Source organism: Protopterus annectens, chromosome 1.part1 (assembly GCF_019279795.1).
Source record: "Protopterus annectens isolate FY-2018-M chromosome 1.part1, PAN1.0, whole genome shotgun sequence".
NCBI lineage: Eukaryota > Metazoa > Chordata > Ceratodontiformes > Protopteridae > Protopterus > Protopterus annectens.
Genome location: NC_056726.1, coordinates 1,524,476,960 through 1,524,502,627, shown reverse-complemented (window position 1 = coordinate 1,524,502,627; position 25,668 = coordinate 1,524,476,960). Strand labels below are relative to the sequence as shown.

The window sequence follows — 25,668 nt, the reverse complement described above, 5'->3', positions numbered from 1 at the left end:
TGTTCTCAGAAGACACTACTCCCCATCTCACCCAGCATCACTATCATGTCTGCTGTGTCCTCCTCAGAAGACATTTCTCCCCTGTCTCACCCAGCAATACTATCATGTCTGCTGTGTCCTACTCAGAAAACATTTCTCCCCTGTATCACCCAGCATCACTATCATGTTTGCTGTTTCCTCCTCAGAAAACACTTATCCCCATCTCACCTAGCATCACTATCATGTTTGCTGTGTCCTCCTCAGAAGACATTTCTCCCGTCTCACCCAGCATCACTATCATGTTTGCTCTTCAGAAAACATTTCTCCTCGTCTCACCCAGCATCACTATCATGTTTGCTGTGTCCTCCTCAAAAGACATTTCTCCCCTGTCTCACCCAGCATCACTATCATGTTTGCTGTGCCCTCCTCAGAAGACATTTCTCCCTTGTCTCACCCAGCATCACTATCATGTTTGCTCTTCAGAATACATTTCTCCCCATCTCACCCACTGTCACTATCATGTTTGCTGTGTCCTCCTCAGAAGACATTTCTCCCTTGTCTCACCCAGCATCACTATCATGTTTGCTGTGTCCTCCTCAGAAGACATTTCTCCCCATCTCACCCAGCATCACTATGTTTGCTGTGTCCTCCTCAGAAGACATTTCTCCCCATCTCATCCAGCATCACTGTCATGTTTGCTGTGTCCTCCTCAGAAGACATTTCTCCCCTGTCTCACCCAGCATCACTATCACGTTTGCTGTGTTCTCCTCAGAAGACACTACTCCCCATCTCACCCAGCATCACTATCATGTCTGCTGTGTCCTCCTCAGAAGACATTTCTCCCCTGTCTCACCCAGCAATACTATCATGTCTGCTGTGTCCTACTCAGAAAACATTTCTCCCCTGTATCACCCAGCATCACTATCATGTTTGCTGTTTCCTCCTCAGAAAACACTTATCCCCATCTCACCTAGCATCACTATCATGTTTGCTGTGTCCTCCTCAGAAGACATTTCTCCCGTCTCACCCAGCATCACTATCATGTTTGCTCTTCAGAAGACATTTCTCCTCGTCTCACCCAGCATCACTATCATGTTTGCTGTGTCCTCCTCAAAAGACATTTCTCCCCTGTCTCACCCAGCATCACTATCATGTTTGCTGTGCCCTCCTCAGAAGACATTTCTCCCTTGTCTCACCCAGCATCACTATCATGTTTGCTCTTCAGAAGACATTTCTCCCCATCTCACCCACTGTCATTATCATGTTTGCTGTGTCCTCCTCAGAAGACATTTCTCCCTTGTCTCACCCAGCATCACTATCATGTTTGCTGTGTCCTCCTCAAAAGACATTTCTCCCCATCTCGCCCAGCATCACTATGTTTGCTGTGTCCTCCTCAGAAGACATTTCTCCCCATCTCAACCAGCATCACTGTCATGTTTGCTGTGTCCTCCTCAGAAGACATTTCTCCCCTGTCTCACCCAGCATCACTATCATGTTTGCTGTGTCCCCCTCAGAAGACATTTCTCCCCATCTCACCCAGCATCACTATCATGTTTGCTGTGTCCCCCTCAGAGACATTTCTCCTCTGTCTCACTCAGCATCACTATCATGTTTGCTGTGTCCCCCTCAGAAGACATTTCTCCTCTGTCTCACTCAGCATCACTATCATATTTGCTGTGTCCTCCTCATAAGACATTTCTCCCCATCTCACCCAGCATCACTATCATGTTTGCTGGGTCCTCCTCAGTAGATACTTCTCCCCATCTCACCCAGCATCACTATCATGTTTGCTCTTCAGAAGACATTTCTCCTCATCTCACCCAGCATCACTATCATGTTTGCTGTGTCCTTCTCAGAAGACATTTCTCCTCATCTCACCCAGCATCACTATCATGTTTGCTGTGTCCTCATTTGAGCCTGCTGCTTTCCCTGACTTCATTTTCTTTAGTGCTAGTCTTACTTCTTCTAGGATGAGCTCCTGTTCTACTCCTCTCATCGTAGGCTGTGTCTTGGGCAGTACAGATTCTGTTGGGCTTTGTTCATTCAGAAGCTGCTTGATGTACTCCTTCCATCTGCCTTTGATGTCCTGTGGACTGGTGAGCAAGTTGTTACTGGCAACATTTATGAAGGGTGTCTGACTATCTTTATTGTTCTGTCTTTGCCTTGCAACCTAATATAATTTTATTTTGTCATCTACTGATTCACTTTCCAGAAGCTAGTAGAGTGCCTTCAATGCCCTGTTCTTTGCTACTGCAACTCAATTCTTAGCCTCTTTGGTAGCCAACCAGTATTCCTTCCTAGCCTGGTCCATCTTTTCTATCCCCCACTTTTTACTGCACTCATTCTTTCTTTTGATGACTTGGTGGACTTCTGCATTCCACCACCAGTTTCCTTATGTACCTTATTTCCATACCTGGCTCGGCCACATAGCTGTTCTGTACCCCTCACACATGCTGTTTTGAGGTGCTGCCATTCTTCTTTAACTCCACCTGTTTCCTCCTCTTCTTGGGGTGCTAGAGCCCTCAGTAATTCCTCGAACTCTTGTACTTTCTCTCCAGTCAACTTCCAAGTATTGAGCCTTGTCTCTGCTGACCTTATAGCCCTCTCTGACTACGGCTTGCAGCTGATTGTGGCAACCAGTGGTTTATGCTGTGGACCGACTGTTTCACTAGGCATGACTTTGCAATGATTGATTCTACCCCAATGCCCTTTCCTTACTAGGAGAAAGTCTACCTGAGTTGCCTGTTTTAGAGTATTATCCTGAAAATTAAAAATCACTGTCCTTATATATTTCTATAAAAATAAAGACAATGTGTTTTATTGCATTGTCTCTTGTTATACACATCAGAAAAAAATGAATCATTTGTGATATAGCTCTCATTTCAAATGTTCAAGTATATTTAAAGATGCCAAGCCAACAAAACTGTGCTATCACCTCTTCACTGAAAAGAGCGATAGAGCTTGAAGAAACAACCTATTCAGTCTTTTCTGTCACTACCTCGTCTATCGAAGAGAACAGCTTCACTGCTGAAAAGATTGTGAAAGAGCAAGAGCTGCTCTTTTATATTTATTTTTATATGTATAAGCTCTAGACTTAAGGCACCAACCTACTTACAATTATCCCGAATAAGTTTAGTACTTTATTAAGCATCTCTCTGTAAAACATTTTCATAGATAAACTAAACCAAGTATTCTAATTTCCATGTGTATTAATCAGCATTAGTGCTGTTCTACAAAAGAAATGCATCACCTTCTGCAGTAACTTACCACTGATCCCGGAAATCCTGGGGCTCCTGGTTCCCCTGGAAGGCCTGGAGGCCCCCTTCCTCCTGCTGAGCCTTTCTCTCCTTTGGCTCCCTGCAAGAAAAGGGCAAAACAAAACTCAGAAACCTAATAAAAACCCAACTATCATAACAGTACCAAGAGTCCACTACATAAGAGAACATGGATTTTAACGTTCAGGTATAAGTGATATTAAACACACAAATATGAATATTATAAATCTCATTTGTTTAAAATATGCCATAAATGACCCTATAAATACTATAACATTTGACTCAGCTCTTATATTAAGAATATAAGGATGAATAAATTGTTTAAACAAGAATATAAAGAAAGAAATAGGATAAAACATAAAACTAAAAAGATCAGTTGTATAGAAAATGTCATTGTTAATAATTCAGCATACCATGTTCATATTTTCTACTATTATACCTAACATTCACCAAAGTTAAAACTTTGTTACACCCTCCTCTGCTCTTAATAATAAATTATTATTGTATAATAGCATTACTTTATGCACAGTTTTAATATTATGCACAGAAATTCTTCCATAGAAAGAGGGAATGACTTTTTGTAGTTCTTTGTAATTGTCATTCCAGCTGCTGCAAGAACTGTTCATTACAACAATGTTTTGATGAGATTTAATGCAAGATTTTAAAGGAACATTAAATAAATCTATAAAAGTTAAATAAAACTAAAAGCATACTAATTGTAAAACCAACCTTCCATAAACTCTAACCAAATTTTTGAACATCCTCTCTAAATGTATTGAATAGTTGTCAGTCATGGAATATTTGCTGCCAATCAGCTTTTATTAAACGCTTATATCTCCAACATCCAATGTTATCTTTACTAAACATTGTAGCAATATTACATGTAGTGAATAATGTTCTTTGTAAAATGTTCAACTGTAAATGTTCCAACACAAAGTGGTTTCAGCAGGAAGCTTTAAAATTGCATATTTTTATTATCATTATAATTAAAACATCACGTTTTAATCATAAAACTGTAATAACTTGTGTTAATTTGTCAACAGGTTAAGTGAAATGGTCAAACACCAATTTCAGCCATGAACCAGGCCAAGAGGCAGTAACAATGTTTCAAAATCAACATTTACAAAACATATTACTCTCTGAGTTACATTTCAAACCAACATTTACATTCAAGTTACATTGTAACCAATATTTACAGTTCAGTAACTACTATAGTTTTGTTTAACATGAGCATTTATTGAATTCCCTACAGAAATAGTAGCAGTAATATAGCTCAGCAGCTACTATCGGCACTCTGTTTATTTATGTATGTATTTATTTATTTATTTATATTTACTTATTGGGGTAGTGCACTGATCAATATTGACCAATAACAAGCACTTGAAACCCATTGCTTTGATCTAGGGACTACAGTGTCTTATAGTTCAAGGTAGGCAGGTGCTCACAGCTATGGGGATACAGGGCTGCTCCCACTCAAACTTGAATATGAATTTAGATGAACAGCTATGTGGAGGTACTGGGGAGGTTTAAGATTAGGGAGCTACAGGGAGGGTTAGGATTAAGCAGTGAGAGGAGGGTTTTAGAGTTAGGGAGAAATCAGGGAAACTAAAATTAGGAAGGGGGAGTTTTAGGGTTACAGAGTGGGAAGAAGTTTTAGGGGTAGGGAGTGACTGGGGAATTTAGGTATAGGGAGGTGGTTGGAGTTTTAGGTTTAGGAAAAGGGAATGAAGAGAGTCTTAGGGTTAGGGAGCAATCGGAATTGGGGTTTAGGCAATGTGGGTTGGAGTTTTAAGTTTTGTTAGCAGGAAGGGAATGTTAGGTTTGGGGTTAGGATTAGGGTTAGACATGATCAGGCATTTAGGTTGGGGGGGGTCAGAGTTTTAAATTCTGTGACCACATGGCAGTAAGCAGGTGTGCCACAAGCTACTAGCATGTGAATACCTATAGCAGACCAGTGTTCTACAGGTGGAAAAGTGTAACTCCTCAAGTGTCGATTGCTCAAAGCATAAGATGACAAGATGCAGACCAGTGATCACAGTTTTCCATAGGAGATCATTGTTAGTCTGAGTTTTCCATAGGAGATCATTGTTGGTGTGAGTTTTCCATAGGAGATCATTGTTGGTGTGAGTTTTCCATAGGAGATCATTGTTAGTGTGAGTTCTAAGTGCGGTATCAATGATTTCCTTTGATCCCTTCTTCGATTTGGTGTGACTGTGAAGTTTGCAAATATAAGTTTGGGGGTGTGGAGAGCTTGACTTCCTGTAAAAACACTTCCAGTTAAGTTATTTTTTTTTTGCTCTTCTATATTTTGGGCATTAGGTTTTGGTGTTCAAAGTTTCATAGTGTTAAATAACTATTATAGTTGGGACTTCACATGAAAAATACTTAGATAAAACATTGTAAACATTGTGTATGTATGTATATATATATATATATATATATATATATATATATATATATATATATATATATATTTACACAAGGATATTAGCACTATTTATTTAGATGTTTATACTAGTTAAAGAGCTGTCTCTTTAATTTTAAGGAATGTTTACTTTTGCAATACAGTTTTGTATAATAAGGTATATATATGATTTAGAAGCAAATACATATTTGATATTATGTAGCATTTATAATAATTTCAGGCAAATGTCTCTGTCACTAGGAAAATCCACTAGGGTTTTTTGAACTATAAAATCCATTGTAAGCCAAATACCCAACTGGTCATTATTATTAAAACTATATTTGTGTTACATATCCTGTAATGATAATATATTTGTATTACTAAAATAATAAAGCCAGATGAGTCATTTACTCTCCCTACATACTATTCATTTTTGTTTGTTTTCATTTACTTTGTGGATAAATCCTACATCTATTGCCAATATACTGAAGCCACAACTTTTAACTTATTACAACGTAATTACACCTCTGAGATTCTATAGTTACATCCTATTAATTCCTCTAGGGGGTCTAATATAACTTGTTGATATTTGCATTAATAATTTCAAAATTATACTACATACAAGCTATTGAAAGATTTTATCTTAAAGCTTGCATGATAGGTAATACAGCTGCTCCAATATATGACCTCTTTCTAATGCTGCTAAAGTGATATTAATTGTTGTTCATGTACTGTTTATTTATATTGTCACAATTTTTATTGCTTCTCAGTATTTAAATAACCGAGTTACACAGACAGAACTGCATAGCCTCACATGAAAGCTCACAGATGGACAAAATGTTGCCAACAATATATGTGTGTAGCTTGAGTAGTTACTAAGTTGTTTAAAAAATATTACGAAATTAATATTTACTGTGTTTATTATGACTATTTATTATAGCAGGAAACTTTATAGTAAAAAAATTTTACAGTTTTGCAGGAGAATATATATATATATATATATATATATATATATATATATATATATATATATATATATATATATATATGTGTGTGTGTGTGTGTATATATGTCTAGTTCATATGACTGAAATTTCATTTAAGTGAATTTCTTTTGACCGAGACTATGCTACCGAATTTTCAAAATACTAAAAAGTCATTTGACTGGATCTCATTATACCTAATTGCAAGCCATAGACATGATGTGGATTTCCCTTCTCCTGTGACTTGCTTGTGATAAAGCAAATTATTGTAACTTATAGTGGTGATTGTCAGAATACTAATAGTCATGTAGAAAGTGGTGTTGTAGTGTTTCTAAATGTGGGTATGTCTATTTACATTGTTATGGGAAGTATCTCAAGTAATATGGCAAATGTTTTGTGCATTCCCAGCAGTAGTTGCAGCGTGTAGACTACTGTAAGGTAAATAAAAGGTATATGCCATTTTCCCCACTGTAGTGCGATCCTGGAGTTAGTATATATAGTTAGGGAGGTGTGTGTGGGGGGGTGCTACCCCAAAAATGGTATATAGACATAATAAATCTTTACAAGAATTCCTAGAGAGGAAATGTAATCAGGTGTATTATAATTGTCCTACTAAGGTATGTTCAAGTGTGGAATCTGTTCCCAGTGAAAATATATCTGGGTAACAGATCATTATTATATTAGAAATGTAAGATACAATATTAGATGTCATTACACATATTATCGTAAGAGTGTAGTTTATCTGGCACAGTGCCAGATGTGTCCCTCATTTTTATATAGGGAAAACTAAATGGAAATTGCTTGAGTGTATATACGAACATATGATGGATATGAAAAAATGTAGAGCTAAAAATGCTTTATATAAACATATCCGGGAATACAATACTCATAAATATTATTTTGTGGTGTTAGAGCAAGTAATTTTGGACCAACAAGGGAGTATTTTAGATGAGCATTTGAGTTGTAGTGAAGTGAAATGGCAATTATTATCAAATTCAACAATGTTTCCTGGTTTAAATGAAACTATTTCTTTAAATCCTATTTTAAAATTAAGACATTATGATGTCAAAGTCTTCGATAACTGGTGGGTGGGTTTTTAAATTTGAATGTGTATTTAAATGTTTTGTAACTGATTTTAAATGGTTTTGATGAAGTTCTGTAAAAAAATGAATGAACGTGTTTAACCTTTATAACAATAAAACAACTTATTTCCATCGGTTTTGTTTATTGGGTTTGGTTTATACAGTGCTGTTAGATTGTTTGTTGGTATTTGCTGAGTCCGGTGGTTATTGGATGGTGGAATTATGTCTTCACAAGAAGCCATGGGTGATTTAACCATATTGTTGCAACAAATGAATCAACAAATGTCTGCTTTAAATCAAAGATTGGTGGAATGCCGAACTGGCAACGTGAACTTATAGAATGGAAGTTTTGGTTTACCTTTGAGTCAACCCATCCCCTTAGCTGCGGGCTCAAGCCAGAATCAATTGTTGAATGACACTCAAGGTAATAGATTTAAATCTTCTCAATGGAAATTCAGTCATTTTGACATGGACAATACTTCCCAGAGTGTTAATGAAACTGAATTTAACATTTCTAGTAACATGTCTGATTATATACTTTTAAGAAAACCATTTCCAAATGTAAGCGGTTGCAGCTAGAGAACAGTTATCGTAATAAAAATATTGAAAATGTGCGAGTTCCAAAAGGCTTGAGAATACGGCATTATTAGAATGGGGCAGTATATAATACAGATATGGTGCATGATCTACATATGGTATTTGACAAAGTAGGATGTGAAATAATGCAAATAATAGAGAAAATGTCACAACAAATGGATCGGCTCAATGGGGCTATATGTAATGGTTTGAACTTTGCACATTATGAGACTAACTACCAAAACATTTTTACCCGTGTGGATAATATGGGATATAAAAACATGCAAAATAAATGAATGAAACTGGATAGGGACATGCGTGAGTATGAAAATGGGAGGGTGTCCCCCTCTGCCTCCAGGTTTCCATGGTGCTTTGAATGCTTTAACTAATTGGGAGATGCGAGGTAATGACATCAGCAGTGGAAGCTATAACACCTGGAACAATGAACTGGAAGTCCCTTTAGAGAAACATCTGGTGTAGAGATCAGAAAGGATTCAACAAAACTATCAGAAAAATCAACAACAACTGAATCAATTGACTTTGGATCAATATGCCCAACGAGGGGCGAGACCGAAGAATAATGGTCATTCCTTTCGAGTGAGGAATTAATTGGTGAATTATGTTTGTTGGATATTATGCAGACAGAGACTGTGACTGTGGTTACTAATGATACAGGTGACATTCATAGTTATAATTACTCTTCTAAAGAGTTAAACTTAAATCATGCTAATACTTTGGCAAAAGGTTTAACCTTTGTACTGAGATAAGCGAACATCATTGGGACATTAACTGATTTAAAACTGTTTGTGCATAAATTAAACTTGGGATTATGGTTTGCAGATAAATCACATGAAGGTAATATGAGACTGGTGCAACCAAATATATTTAACCTCCCTTTGAATCCATTTTTATTTAGTTTTGAAAAAAACATGTGAATTACACATACGTGATATGTTAAATTCTAAATGTACTAATGAAGATGTTAATATGTCTAAGGCAGAGGAAAAACGTTTGAAGGATATTACATCTGATAACGCTATTAGAGTTTTAAAACCAGACAAAGGGGGAGGTTTAGTTGTGATGGACACTGGAAATTATTTAGATTATATGAATTCTTTATTAATGTCTGATTTTTATGAAATCATATCAGGGAATGAATTATTCATAGCATATGCTAAGACTGATAGACTCTTACACGATATATTAATAGCAGGTATGATTACCAAACACGAATCTGATGTTATGTTTAATGATAGACAGAGAGTAGCTAATATTGTCAGTCTACCAAAAATACATAAAAATTTAGAAAAAATACCTTTTAGACCGATTGTTAATGCGAGGAGAGCTAAAACTTATTTTATAGCTAAATATATTGATTTTATTTTAAAATCAATCATTTTAAATTGTAAACAGATATGTAAGGATTCTTGGCATTTTTCATCAGTGCTAAATGAGATACCTTTTAGGTCAGAAGTGATATTTGTAACCATTGATGTGAATAATTTATTCCATGTAATTCCACAGAATATTGGTTCGGACTAGTTTAAGAGACAAATTATTAAAAATTCTAGATTGCCATTTAGCAAAATTAATCTTATTGAAATATTAATGAAAATTGTTTTGGAAAGCAATTTTATAATTTTTGAGAGATAACTCTTTCGGCAGAAGACAGGTGTAGCTATGGGGGCAGCTTGTGCCCCCATAATTGCGAATCTTATTATGGCCAAATGGGAAGAGAAGTATGTATTCAACAGTACCTTTTCTAAATGTTAGGATTTGTATATTAGATTTTTGGATGATATATTCATCCTGTGAAATGATGGAAAGGAGAAATTGATTTTGTTTTTAGAATATATTAATCAGACTGTGGAATTTGGAATTAATAAAGGATTTTTCTCATAACATTTTTGTGGTTTCCTACTGGAACATCGAATTTTCAATTGTTCGAATCACTAAAGGTCGACCTTTAATGATCAAACAATTGAAAATTCAAAAACTTCAAAATAAACATTAAAAAAAAGAAAAAGTACTTAAATATACCAACTCCAAGATCACGCTACAGTGTAGGAAAGGGAAATCTTCCCTTTCCGCACCATATTGTATTAAAGTGAGATCTCGGAGTTGGTATTTTTAAGTTGCGGGGGTGGGGGGTGCAGTGGGGATTGCCCCCCCCTGCTTTAACCCATCAGGGTACGTTTCCTTTCTTTTATTTTTTATTTTTTTTTATTTCAAAGTTATGGAACTTCGATTATATGGTGTCGGCCATATGGTATTCGAAGTTCCGTAACTTCGAGTTTGTAATAGGTAACCCATTTTTGTATATTTTTCGTAAATCCACTTTCTTCAATACATACTTACATTTTTCCATTTGGCATCCTATGCACCAAAAAAGTCTACTGTTAAAGGCCAAATGGTCCAACTGGCTAGAATGGTGTCAAATGTTAACATGTTTTATGTTGAAGTGGATAGAGTCATGGAATTTTTTCTGCTAGAGGTTATCCAGAAACATTTTTACATGAGATTAAGATTGAGGTAGTGACAAAAAGGGAATAAGGTACATAGACTCCGATTCTTTCTAATAACCAGAATGATACAAACAAGTGGACTGAATGTAATAATAAGGAAAGGAATGACATTGCTATCAATAGATTATTTATAACTTTTACTCACAAATATTATTAAAAGGAATTGGCCTATAATTGCACAGGATAGAGATTGTGTCAAGAACTTGGGGGGTGCTACCCCAAAAATAGTATATAGTTGTAATAAATCTTTAAAAGAATTCCTAGAGCGAAAATGTATCCCGGTGTATTATAACTGTCCTACTAGGATAGGTGTGTTCACATGTGGAACCTATTCCCAATGTAAATATATTTGGGTAACAGATCATTATTATATTAGAAATGTAAGATACAATATTACAGGTCATTACACATGTTGTCGTAAGAGTGTAGTTTATCTGTCACAGTGCCAAATGTGTCCCTCATTTTATATAGAAAACTAAAGGGAAATTGCGTGAGCGTATATATGAACATATGATGGATGTGAAAAAATGTAGATATAAATGCTTTATATAAACACATCAGGGAATATAATACTAATATATTTTGTTTTATGGTGTTAGAGCAAGTAATTGTGGACCAACAAGGTAGTATTTTACATGAGCATTTGAGTTGTAGTGAAGTGAAATGACGATTATTATCAAATTCAACAATGTTTCCTGGTTTAAATGAAACTATTTCTTTAAATCCTATTTTAAAATTTAGACATTATGATGTCAGAGTATTAGATAATTGATGGTTGGGTTTTTAAAGTTGAATGTGTATTTAAAATTTTGTAACTGATTTTAAATGGTTCTGATGAAGTTCTGTATGAAATGAACAAAAGTGCTTAAACCTTGGTAAAACAATAAAACACTTATCTGATTTTCATTGGTTTTGTTTATTGGATCTCAAGTAATATGGTGGATGTTTGATGCTTTCCCAGCAGTAGTTGCAGCGTGTAGAAAACTGTAAGGTAAGTAAAAGGTATATGCCATTTTCCCCACTGTAGTGCGATCCTGGAGTTAGTATATATAGTTAGGGGGGTGTGGGGGGCACAGTCCCCCACATTGAGGGATGTGGAGGCCTAGCCCCTCTTCTAGTAGGGTACGTAAGTAATTTTTTAGTTCTGGAAAGAGTCATTGGTATTGTAATTGTGCATGTCTATGGTTTACAAGTTAGTATTTTGAAATTTAGCATTGTAAGGTTTCAGTCAGTGAGTTTTCAGTGTTTTGAAAATTAAGTATTTTCGTCTTGGTCAAAAGAAAGTCAGTCAAATGAAATTTCAGTCATGTGAAGTAGACCCATATATATATATATATATATATATATATATATATATATATATATATATATATACACACACACACACACACACACACACACACACACACACACACACACACACACACACACACACACACACAGACACGGTTCCACTTTATATTCTCAAAATGCTGAAATATCGAATGTCAGTATCTTGAAACTATAAAGTCGAATTTTCTAAATACCAAAACCCAAAAAGAGCGAAATTCAAAATTGCGAATGTAAACACACCATACACCACACAACATATACACCATCCTTCTGACACTACAACAAACAAACAAAACACACACAAACACAAAAATCCAAATAAACAAACCTACCTTACAAATAAGCAGGATGCAAGCCCCCCCTGCACTCCCCCATGTGGGGGAGCTGCACCATCAACACCCCCGCTACTTATATATACTAACTCTGAGGTTGCACCAAACAGAAAAAGACAGTAAACTCACCACTACGCACTCTACAGTCTCTTCACACCCACACATCACATATATACAAACACCACCACTTTCTACACTTAAATACTCATATTTTCACCTACTTACCCTAACCCACACGTACAACTTCCAAACACACTCGCATACTCCCAAATACCTACCCAAAACCCTTAAAAAAATATTCACTTACCTTAATCTCCAGCCAAATCCACACAGCAAACCATACAGTAGGCACACAGTACATCCCACGTCACATACCGGAACACCATAACCAAAACTTCGACATTTCCGGATTCGTGATTATGAAGTTTCGGTATTTTGAAGATTCGACTTTATGGTCTCAAAATACTGAAATTCGATATTTCAGTATTTTGAGATTTTAAAGTGAAACCATATACACACAAACATATATGTATATATGCAACAAACTCCAAAACTGCACATATCCAAAGAAATGGATACAAGTGATAGTATGTAATGACAGACTTTATATAAAGTAAAATATTTATCCCCAAAGCAATTAAATGTTTGCTGCAATGCAAAAAGAAAAGTATGATTTTTATTACTACAAGGTTTTGACTTGTAAAGCAAGGGTTAACTTGATACAAGGTTTGAAATAAATGTTTCTTTCTAAAAAGCAGAAACTACAAGGCTTGAGCTGCACAGTTAAGAATAGATATAATGTAATGAAGCAAACAGCTATGTGTCTGACACCTGCTAAAATAATTTCTGATGAAACAGGCTTAGTTTAGCTTATCTCTACATATGTTTAAAAATGGCTCATGGAAAAAGAACATGCCTAGTTTAACTTGATTGTGTGGGCTTAAACTGATACAGTAGAATGGGATCCTGTTATGACTAACAAACATACAGAGACATTTGATATGTTAAACAAGGACTTTCTATGAGCTTTCAGATGCAGAAACGAAAGAAATAAAATACAGACACTTCAACTGATGTAAAGATGACATGCAACATGAATCAGTCATGCAAACCACGAGGACATTAGGAAATATCTGCTGCTATGCAAAGTGTGTATAAAACTAGGCATTGATTACTCTTCTGGAGAGACATACTGATCAAGGGTGCATTGATCCAGTTCATAAGAAGCAAAAGACTGTATTCTAGCTACGTTATAATAGAACTGAAATAATCTCAGACAGTGTAACTGCTTGGACATTTTAAACTATAACGGAAAACAGCAGTACGTTGTGAGTCTGGTTACTTCTGACATTTACAATTTAAGATGTAATGCCAAGTGTTTCCTCTTGTCTGCCCCTGCACAGCTTGGCAGGGTGATGGTGAAAAAGTACTAATCAGAGATCAGGACTTGTGAAAATTAATAACTATTGGTATGTGGCTCATTTTATGCGAGGGACCAAATAAACAGCATTCCTCAAATGTGTCTGCAGAAAGGTGTTAAAATGATGTGTATTTTGTTGCATTGTATTGTCAGAAGTATCATATCAGGCAAAATATGCTGAATGCCTCTATAATTATAGTGAACAGCAGCAAACTTACAGGTCCTGTCAGGCCTGCTGGCCCTGGTTGTCCTGGAGATCCTGGGGGGCCCTTTGGAAAACAAAAAAAATAAATGTTTTATTGCATAAATAATAATTATATTAATATCTCTAAATAATATCATAAACATGAACAGCATCAAATCAACACAAAATGACAGTCCTGGTACATATTTACTACAAAGCAGGAAAACTTCCACAGGTAAGCTCAAAATAATATGAAACCTTCCACACGTTGCACGCACTCTAAGAAGAGATGCATCTTCTTCTATTGTGGAACAGCAATAATGCTTGAATATCCTTTAGAAATTATCATTATACAATGGCGTATGAATAGTTCTTATATTTAACTGGGTAAACTCAGCCTTTTTATGCACATAAATCTTTAATTGCCATTGAAAAAGGAATATTTCAGCTAATTAATATCAAAATTAACAACTGCAGCTATGATTAGGTTCATAGGTTCATAGGTTTATACTAGGCTATCTGCCCTAAGGCATTTATAAGCCTAGCCCAAATTATTGTGGCTTACACCACCCCTTATATGAAAAAATACTGTGCCCATTAGTTTGTTGTGCCTCTGTCCAGCAGTGACACAGAGATGATTCCTGGGGTAAACCTACGATCTCCCATCCACAGGTCTAGATTTCTCTTGAACAGAGTCAGCGAGGTGCTCTGCCTCACATGGACCGGGATTTTATTCCACAGCATAGGGAGTCTCTGAGTGATAAATCTATCCCTCCAGCACGTCCTATTTATATCCGTGCTAAGGTTTAAGTCACTTGCTCTAGTGGTTTTGGTGGATTTGGATTTTGTGAGGTGGAGCATGTCCATTAATTCCAGGTTGGACATGGCCTTGTATGTCAGGCACATGTCACCTCTGAGCAGGCGGTATGCGACTGAATAGAGCTGGAGTTTCTTCAATCTGGCAGCATATGACAGATTTTGGAGTCCTTTATCCTTTTGGTGAGGAACTTTTGGGGTCTCTCCAATTGCTGCAGATGTCGGGTGAGATACATCCCGAATGGGGCATTGTACTCGATCATTGGTCTGATAAGTGAAGAGTACAGGGGAACAATGACCTCACTAGATCTGGATGTGAATCCCTTCATGATCAGGTGGGCAATGTAGAAGGTCTTTCTAACCACTTTAGCAATGTGAGTGTCAAGGCCACTGTCAACCTGGGTCCCCAGGTCCCTGATAACCTCTTCTGTGCTTAGTGGATTGCCACCTATATGGTAGCTTGGGGTTACCTTGTTTTTCCCGAAGGGTATGACTATACATTTTGGCGTTTAACTTCAGGCCATGGCTCTGGCACCAGCTATCTGTTTCCGTGAGTCCCTTCTGAAGGATATCCGTGTCCGATGCACTTTCCACTATGTTTGCAGTCGTCTGCAAACTTTGTCAGCCAAAGTCCTCCCATGTTGGCCTGTACTTCTGAGAAGTAGATGCCAAACAATACCTGTGGGACACCACTTGTGACCGGCTTGGAGTCTGACACAGCGCCAGCAACTCTAACCCTGTGGGTTCTGTCCTTAAGCCAGTTTGCAACCCATCTTGTGACATATGGGTTTACATTTAAGCTGGTTTTTCTACAATACCCGAGTGGGGTATTGTGTCGAAAGCTTGCAAGGTCAAGGTAGGTTGTATGGACTGCCTTTCCCTCATCAATGGCCTTGGTGACTGTTTCGAAGAAGTCAACCAAGTTCAAAAGGCATGATCTTCCCTTGACAAAGCCAAACTGGGTCGGGTCCAATGTCTGCAAGTCCCCTATATCTTTGTTTATGAGCTCCATTATGATCCTCTCCATAGCTTTGCAGACTAGACTTGTTATTACCAGGGTCCGTAGAGGCACCGCCTTTGTGGAGTGGGACCACAGTTGCCGTCGCCACTCCTTGGGCACGTATCCTGTGGTAAGGCTGAGATTAAACAGCTGCCTTATGCGGGTTTAATTCCTCATTTAGGGACACCATCCGGTCCCATTGATGCTGTGTTTTAGCTTTAGAGAGAGCAGCTTTCACCTGAGATGTCCGGAAGGCTACACTCGGCTGGGATAGTTATTTCTCCTTTAGGGGAGAGGGGTGAAGTTTGCACTGAACCTGTCTGCCAGTATGTTGGCAATGTCTGTGGGTTCAGTGATTTTTGTATCATTTTGGACTAATTCTGAGCATATCTGGGAGTTTCCACCCAGGTTCCTAACATAGCTGAAAAGGCCTTATGATTGTCCTTTGAATCCATGGCAATTTTTCTCTCAAAATTGGCCTTAGTTGATTTTATGAGTGCTCGTATTTTTTACTAATAATGATCAGGGTGACTTCCCTTTTATGGATTTTGTTCTATCATGTAATAGCTTTCTCCTCTTATTGTAAAGTTTGTTAATGGCTGGGGTCCACCAGACTGGACGTTTGCCCTTTGTGGAAAGAGTCTTGGTTTTATTTGGGATTGCCTGATCCATGCAGTCCTGGAGGTGTTCATAGAAGGCATTTGTAAGGGCTTCCAAGCTTGGGTTGTGGTTTCCTCTGGCTCAGGGGCCTTGAAGGATACCACACCAGTCTTGAGTAGTGTGAAGTTTGCTTTAGAAGTTCTTCACTATGGTCTTTTTGCTTGGGGTGGGGGCGGGATGTGGATTTCCAGTGAGATTAGTTTATGATCAGATCTCACCAATGAGGGATATACTTCGGTGTGGAGCATTTTGTCCCCATGTTTGTGACAATGAGATCTAGTATATTTTCTCCTCTCGTGGGAACAGTGACTAGCTGTTCCATGGCATTTGAATTTATGAACTCCAGGAACCGTTGGGCTAGAAAGTTAGGGCTTGAGTAATGTTCCCAGTCTATATTAAGTCACCCAATATGATGGTGTTTGGAGATACATTTATACCCTCCAGTGTCTTCAGGAAGGCTGTGTGGGGTTCCTGAGTTTGAGAGGGTGGCCTGTAGCATGCTACAATTTGTTTTGCCTATGGTTAGTTGCACCTGGATGGTTTCGAAGCTTGTGCATTGCCACCAACCTGGAGGTGTGAGTATCCTTTATGAATATGGATACACCCTCCTTTTGTGGTGTGGTCCGGGTTTTGGGGCGAACGCATGATATGAGGTAAAACCTAATAGTGCCGGGTGCTCTCAGGAGCCTTGAACCAGGTTTCAGTTACAGCACAGACATCGATGTTCTCCATACTGAGAAGGGCCTCGAGTGTGTGCATTTTGAGATTTAGACTTCTGGCATTGAGCAGCATTACCCTCAGTTTCTTCCCATTTTTGTTTTCTAGGGAGGTAGGTTTAGAATTTGAGCCTTGCCTAAAAAGGCACTATGGGGTGGCAAGAGCCTTAGCCAATATCCGGTGACAGGTGCAAGCCATCCTCATAAGCAGCGTGGCTTGTCAAGCATGTCATCCCAGGCAGACAGACACTGGATCCCCTTTGAATGACACCAGACATTAAGCCAATTGTTAAAGCTGATCATCTTGTCTCTATATTGTGGCATCATTCTTGGTGAAGGAAGGATACTGCTCAGGGTTAGGGTCATACCTGCCTGGGCTACATAATCAGAGAGCTCCTCTATGTCTCTTTTCATGTAGTCCAACACCAGCATGGACAATGACTGTGTCATATTTTGTACTGCCACCATGGACCCAGTGCTTGTGTTATGTTACTGTGACCCTCTCCTTGTTCAGCCTGGTGAGTGGGACGTCAGTGTGTCTGACTATGGAGTCACCTATGACAAGTATGTTTGGTGTTTTGTGGTTTATGTGTTGCTTGTGGGGTGTCTTGAGGTAGCAGTTGTTTGGGTGTCTGCTTTGGAGGCCTCTGCTGTTTAGGTAAATTTTTACTCAGAGCCTCTCTTTGTGTGTTTATGTGTTTGATTCAGTGGAGTGGTAGCATTATGTGAGGCTGGATTTGTGGTGTGTGTAGTTGCCTTCTCCTCCTGTCTGCATGAGGCAGTTATAACATTGCCTCAAGATTCCCAGATTCACCAGCTGGACGAGATTGACAACTGACCTTTGGACATGCTAGAATAAGAAAACAAGGGCCAGTGGGGAGTGAGGGTGTAGTGCTTTTAATTTTTAGTGCTGACTTATATAATTGCTTTAGTGAGCAAGTGCCAGGTAACTTGAGTGCAATGTGTTACAAGTAACTAAATGCAAAACGACAAACAGTAACTTTCTTTCAAGTGAAACAAGGAAATAAGTACAGTAAGCAATGCAGATATCACTAGTGATCCACAGAAGCTGAAGTTGTTGCGTAGGTGGTGGAAAATTAGCTCGGGAAATAACAAGCAAACAAACAACAAGCATATAAACAAAGCTAGATTCAGTAGGCCTGGATCTAACAAGGTGAACCAATTTCAGTAAGATACAGTTCAAATATTCAGGCACTATAAACCTTTAACCAGAAAATTCCCAGCTCAGAAGGGCAGAGTCCAGTCTCTTCTCCCACAAGAGTGCAGACCACGAACCTTCTTAATGTAAAATAACTGGCCTGAAGCCCAAGTGCCTAAACCAGAACTAATACACTTGGACACTGGGCTCTCAATCAGCAGTTCCCAACTTAGAAGGATGAAAGCTACCTGTCCTGCCACCACAGTGCTTGCCACAAACCTTCCTAATGTAAAACAACTGTTCTGAAGCCCAAGTGCTTAATCCAAAAGACTTGAATGATAGCTACACTTTAATCAAGTTACAACCAAGCAGTAATAAATACCATTGAATACTTTAGAGAATGTCTGGATTAGTGCTCAAGTTACACAAACAAAGCTAGATCCAGCAGGAATCCAGTCTATGCCACAGCAAACAGGAACAGTTCAGATATGCATGCACTATAAGCCTTTAACCAGAAATTCCCAGCTCAGAAGGGCAGAGTCCAGCCTCTCCTCCCACAAGAGTGCAGACCACGAACCCTCTTAATGTAAAATAACTGGCTTGAAAGCCAACCAGAATTAATACACTTTTAGAATAACAGACACTGAGCCCTCAATCAGCAGTTCTCAACCTAGAAGGATGTAAGCTACCTGTTCTTTCACTAATGAGACTATGTAATCAACTTGAATTAAAAACCCAGCTGATTTGCATGGTATGACCAGACAGAAAACACAGACATTCTAAAATATTATTTATGTCACTCTTGGTGTTTAAGGTTGTTTTGTCAGTGGGAGGAAATAAGAATCATACCCATACTGATCTTTAAATACAGTTATAACTCTGCTGTGTTATACAGACATGTCTCCTCACTTCTCGACTGTTTGTAGCATGCCTTCTGGATCTCCACTATTAATTTCCTGTCCTCTACCCATTCTGTATGTCTACTCCATGGGTCCACAGCCCTATTTTGTTTCTTGGGATAATGGCTGCTAATTAATTAAATTATAAGCTGAGCTACTGTCTTGGATACAGAGGACCAACCAGTTCAGCTTTGCTTGTAGTTCTGTTCCAGCCTCCCCAGTTATAAGTGGGAAAGCTGCTATGATGTTGCCTGTATATGTTGCTATGAGCACATACTGACTTCTTCACGCTACAATAAAAAGTGTGGGATTCAAACATGAGCTGAAGGGGACCCACCACCCTCTATTTAGAGTATGTATCCTTATGTTACATAAACAGGGTCTTATCAGTTGCTTAGATAAGGTATCTCTGTTCCCTCTTCTATTGTTTTTCTACAACAGTTTTTGATTTTATACTATCCAAAGTCCTTCAGTAGTCCACACAGACTTTATCAGTAAGTGTGGGAGTGCAATGTTTGTCTAAAAAATATCATACACCTTGTGACTTCAGAACTCCCCTTAGAATAGTAGCATTGGTTAACATAATTCATCCCTTTGTCCACCAGCTCTTTTATAAATATGAGTCCCATCTAGTATTTAGCACCATCAAAACTAGTCAAGTATGTCTGTAATTAAAAGCAAGCTGTTTTAAATGTAAGAACTGCAGCCCAGCAATAGTATTGCTGCACACATGGAAATATAATTTTAAAAATACTAAGTGACCTTTACTCAATGTGATATGTGCTGACAGTTCAGAAAAAAACCAGCAGTATGTAAAGGTAATAAAAACATGAAATACTTGCTTCACATAACAAGAGAGACACCTTTATTCAGGATGATGAGTAACTTACCATTCGTCCTGGGGGTCCCATCAGTCCTGGAGTTCCCCCTGGGCCTGGCTCACCCTAGACAAACATCAAAACACTGTTTCAGAATCAAACATTTTGTGTAGCATCACCACAGTATATATTTTCTGCAGCAGTTCAGACATGATTCAGTTGTCACAGTGTTTTGTTTGGCATATTCTTACTGTTATTTAAACCTCAAGCAATATACTGACAGCCATTGTCCTGAGATGGATCGATAACAGATTGACCAGTATACAGAGGACACCCTCAATGTATTTTAATTAATCTGTCCTTTGTTACACCCCCAATTATTTCTTGCCATCTGATTACACTTTGCTTCAAGTCTTCCGTTAGTTACAGTATTTTAATTAATCTGTCCTTTGTTACACCCCCAATTATTTCTTGCCACCTGACTACACTTCACTTCACGTCTTCCCTTAGTTACAGTATTTTAATCTGTTTGCCACCCCCACTTATTTCTTTGACCCCTGACTACACTTTGCTGCTTTCCTTCTCTTAGTTACAGTATTTTAATTAACCTGTCCTTTGCCACCCCCACTTATTTCTTGACCCCTGACTACACTTGGCTTCACGTCTTCTCTTAGTTACAGTATTTTAATTAATCTGTCCTTTGCCACTTCCACTTATTTCTTGACCCCTGACTACACTTTGCTTCATGTCTTTCCTTAGTTACAGTATTTTAATCTGTCCTTTGCCACTCGCATTTATTTCTTGACCCCTGACTACACTTGGCTTCACGTCTTCTCTTAGTTACAGTATTTTAATTAATCTGTCCTTTGCCACTCCCACTTATTTCTTGACCCCTGACTACACTTGGCTTCACGTCTTCTCTTAGTTACAGTATTTTAATTAATCTGTCCTTTGCCACTCCCACTTATTTCTTCACCCCTGACTACACTTGGCTTCACGTCTTCTCTTAGTTACAGTATTTTAATTAATCTGTCCTTTGCCACTCCCACTTATTTCTTGACCCCTGACTACACTTGGCTTCACGTCTTCTCTTACTTACAGTGTTTTAATTAATCTGTCCTTTGCCACCCCCACTTATTTCTTGACCCCTGACTACACTTGGCTTCACACCTTCTCTTAGTTACAGTATTTTAATTAATCTGTCCTTTGCCACTTCCACTTATTTCTTGACCCCTGACTACACTTTGCTTCATGTCTTCCCTTAGTTACAGTATTTTAATCTGTCCTTTGCCACTCGCATTTATTTCTTGACCCCTGACTACACTTTGCTTCACGTCTTCTCTTAGTTACAGCATTTTAATTAATCTGTCCTTTGCCACTCCCACTTATTTCTTGACCCCTGACTACACTTGGCTTCACGTCTTCTCTTAGTTACAGTATTTTAATTAATCTGTCCTTTGCCACTCCCACTTATTTCTTGATCCCTGACTACACTTGGCTTCACGTCTTCTCTTAGTTACAGTATTTTAATTAATCTGTCCTTTGCCACTCCCACTTATTTCTTGACCCCTGACTACACTTTGCTTCTTGCCTTCCCTTAGTTACAGTATTTTAATCTGTCCTTTGCCACTCGCGTTTATTTCTTGACCTCTGACTACACTTTCCTTCATGTCTTCCCTTATTTACAGCATTTTAATTAATCTGTCCTTTGCCACTCCCACTTATTTCTTGACCCCTGACTACACTTGGCTTCACGTCTTCTCTTAGTTACAGTATTTTAATTAATCTGTCCTTTGCCACTCCCACTTATTTCTTGACCCCTGACTACACTTGGCTTCACGTCTTCCCTCAGTTACAGTCTTTTGCTCTCAGATAACATGTACAACCTTGCAATTCCCCTCCATCTGTTGACCAGAAGCTGACCTCTGTAACTCTACCAAGGGCTGTTTCCATAGAATCACTTACAGACTCTGTTTACTGTGTTACATGAGTCTGTAACCTCATGCTGAATACTCTTCTCAGCTCCTGGCCCCATATCTGATTTCTTGAGTCATCGGTTATAATGTAGTTATATTATCACACAGTGCTTGTCATTGTTAAACACTTTAGTAAACCATATTAAATGCCAATTTTTTTTTCTGTTTATGCTTTTCAATATACATTCACCAAAGTCCATCTCAATTTTAAATAACTGACACTGGCTGGGTTCAGAAAGTGTTTTCAAATTACTGTGACAGAATTTGTGTGATAAGCGACAATGCACTGGGTGTATGCAAACCATAGACACGCTTACCATTAGCAGCAAATGCTGTGCAGCAGTGCCAGATGGATACATGTTCGCGGCTATATAATAGGTTTATAGGTACTTATAAGGCTATTGATCTGTGAGGATCTTACATTCCCCAGGTAGTTTTTAGCCCTTCTATTTTGCATATAAATAATCCAGAGATGGACCAAACATGGATATGCTGAGACATTTACATGTTTCATCTATCCATGAGGGAGCTTAACTAGGACTGAATTTGTCGTTAACTATCTATTTATCCATATTACATCTGAATACAGTAAGAGAACTACTCTGCTTCCTTAGGAGAAATATTCTCTGTGATACATACATGTCCCTTTATTATGTTCTACTGTATTGCAAAAGAGATTGAGATCACTTGAGCAGGTGTTTATGACACCATTCGACTTGCAAATGTGCAGTAGGTCTGACAGAACAGGGTCGATTGAGGCTCAATACATGAGGCAGTGAGCACCTCTCAGTAGCCTGTGTGATGCTGGGAAGAGGAACAAGGCTTTGAGTTGGTTTGCATATTATTTATCATTTATGTCCTTGATTTGCTTTTAGTGAGAAAGTATAGAGGTCATTACAGTTGTGATAGGTGTTTAGAGAGATGCATATTAAATGGGGCATTGTACTCAATGATCAGTCTTATGAGTGCTGAGTACAGTGGAATGATTACATCCTTTGATCTGGAAGCAATACCTGTAGATTTAATCTGTACAATTAAAAAAACTTTCTTACAAGAACAGATATATGGTGACCAGTTTATGGGTGACATAGGTTCCTAGATCCCTAACTAGAGGATCAATTTTCAGGTTTATATTTTCAATGTGATAGTTATAAAGGAAACCATATTTGCTGAAGGATACAATTATACACGTCTTGGCATTTAGTTTTAATCCATGGTTTTGACACCAGGTATTTGCTTAGAACAGACCTTCTTGGGAGACTGTGGTGTCCTCTGGGGAGTTTATGATGGCACCACATTTAAGGTCACCTGCAAACTTGGTTAACTACAAACCTTTGACATTAGCTTTGGCTTCCAAAAAGTAAATGCCAAAGAGGATTGGCCCAAGGACTGACCCTAGGATATGCCACTAGTTATTTTGGAGGGGGTAGATTCACCCACCATAATTTGCTGGGTTTTGTTTGCTGGCCAATTTACTGTCCAATAAGTTACCTAGGGATTAGCATTTAGCCAGGAGAGTTTATCTATGATGTCTGGGTATGGTATGGTAATGAATGCCACCGCAAGGTCTAGATTTGTGGTGTGCACTGTTTTTTCTACTGTTCACTGCCTCAGAAGTCGAACAGATTAAGTAGGCAGGACCTGCCCTTGATGAATCAGAACTGAGTTGGGTCAAGAGTCTTTAGACTACTTATATCTTTATTTATATTAATTCTAGTATGATACTTTTCATAGCCTTACAGATAAGACTGGCCAGGTGTATGTGTCTATAATTACCTGAGTCCACTGAAGTCTCACTTTTGTGTAAGGGATTGAGTGTTGTGGTTCACCCCGTGGCTCTGGGGGGGAAATAAGTACTGGAAATGAAGTTGGTGTACTGCATGCTTTATTCACAGCATGTAAAGAGACATTTCACATCTTAAAGTGCAATATTTAGACTTTGTGATACAGTACACTTATTATAATGCCCCCCATTAGTCATGCAGATGACACACCTGATGGAGCATGGTAGTTGGCACACATGAGTGCTGGTGTGAGATCACAAAGTACCTCCATTTCTCTTTGGTACTTTTAAGTGAAGAATATGTCTGCAAAAGGAGAAGACAGTGCTCCATTAAGGGCACACAGGTGGTATGCTGAGGAATCTAAGATCTTCCTTCATTTCCTCCATAAATATTATTGACAGACACTGTTGCAGAGGGGATATGCAGTACCTCAGTGTAAGACTGAGGCTTGGAATGTATTTGCACAGCACTGACACAGGGATCCTATGCTCCGGAGAACAATGTTGCCATAATTACAGCAACACAAGGTGATACCATTCCAACTGATTTGGCTGGTGGGAAGGCAGAGGTTACAGCCACCACCTATGTACGGTAAGTAACCCTTGTCTTACCTACACATACAGCCTGCCAGTGTGTCATCTACATTTATTACACAGTGCTGTTTCACTCTCCATTACCTCTGAAGCTATTGCAGAAACTGAGGAGCTGCAGAGAAGGATAGAGTACATTCACAGATCCTCTTTCTCAGTATACCTGTTTGATGACATTAGTCTGTAACTGACTTCAAACTTCACTCGGATTCTACAAGTAGCTCAAGAAATTGATGTTTTGCTTTTCTGACTGCATATGATGTTGGCTGTGAATTTAATCCCCCCTCCACTGTAAAGGCAGAATTTTGTGTATGCCATCATTTGTACTTTGAATCAGTTGGTGTATTTCCCTGAGTACAGTACCTACAACATTGTAACGGAACCATTTGCTTAAGCTGCATTTTTCCTTCTTATCTGTATGCTTGTCTCACACATGCCATTACTTGATGGTGTTTGCTTTTGTGTGCATTTAGAGTTTTTATTGTTTGTTTTACCATCGCACTTGTTGGAGCTTTATCCTTTTTGTTTTTATTGTTTGTTTTTACCATCGCACTTGTTGGAGCTTTATCCTTTTTGTTTTTATTGTTTGTTTTTACCATCACACTTGTTGGAGCTTTATTCTTTTTGTTTTTATTGTTTGTTTTTACCATTGCACTTGTTGGAGCTTTATCCTTTTTGTTTTTATTGTTTGTTTTTACCATTGCACTTGTTGGAGCTTTATCCTTTTTGTTTTTATTGTTTGTTTTACCATTGCACTTGTTGGAGTTTTATCCTTTTTGTTTTTATTGTTTGTTTTTACCATCGCACTTGTCGGAGCTTTATCCTTTTTGTTATCATTAAGCTTTTAGCAGTATGGCATTCCATCACTGAGCAGACTAACATCACATGTGGTCCACTCCCCAGTGAGTTTAACGATGTGCCTGAGAGTTTTTAATTGACAATCATTAATTTACAGCCTGTGTTGGAAGATCTAAACAGAAAGCTGGGACAGACTTGTGACCATTCAGTTCAAACTCAAAATTCTGCCTTTAATGTTGAATGGATTGATGGTGATAAAAATAGTTTTGATACCCCCCCCCCCCAGATCTATGGACCTTTGTCTTTTGCACTGGGAAAATAATGCATTTCTTCTGTGACTCACAAACAGGGTACACTTGCC

At 38.2% G+C, this 25,668-nt stretch overlaps 1 protein-coding gene across 5 annotated transcripts in view; it reads right to left on the bottom strand.

Moving 5' to 3' along the window:
* COL16A1 (collagen type XVI alpha 1 chain) overlaps window positions 1-25,668 on the bottom strand; it is a 3,146,845-nt gene that overhangs the window by 148,684 nt on the left and 2,972,493 nt on the right. For all 5 annotated transcript variants that reach the window (XM_044082765.1, XM_044082783.1, XM_044082773.1 and 2 more), the window contains 3 exons: window positions 20,232-20,285; window positions 14,126-14,176; window positions 3,247-3,336 (listed from right to left, as the gene is read on the bottom strand). In XM_044082765.1, coding sequence (XP_043938700.1) covers window positions 3,247-3,336; window positions 14,126-14,176; window positions 20,232-20,285 — 195 coding nt within the window. The remainder of the gene's footprint in view (window positions 1-3,246; window positions 3,337-14,125; window positions 14,177-20,231; window positions 20,286-25,668) is intronic.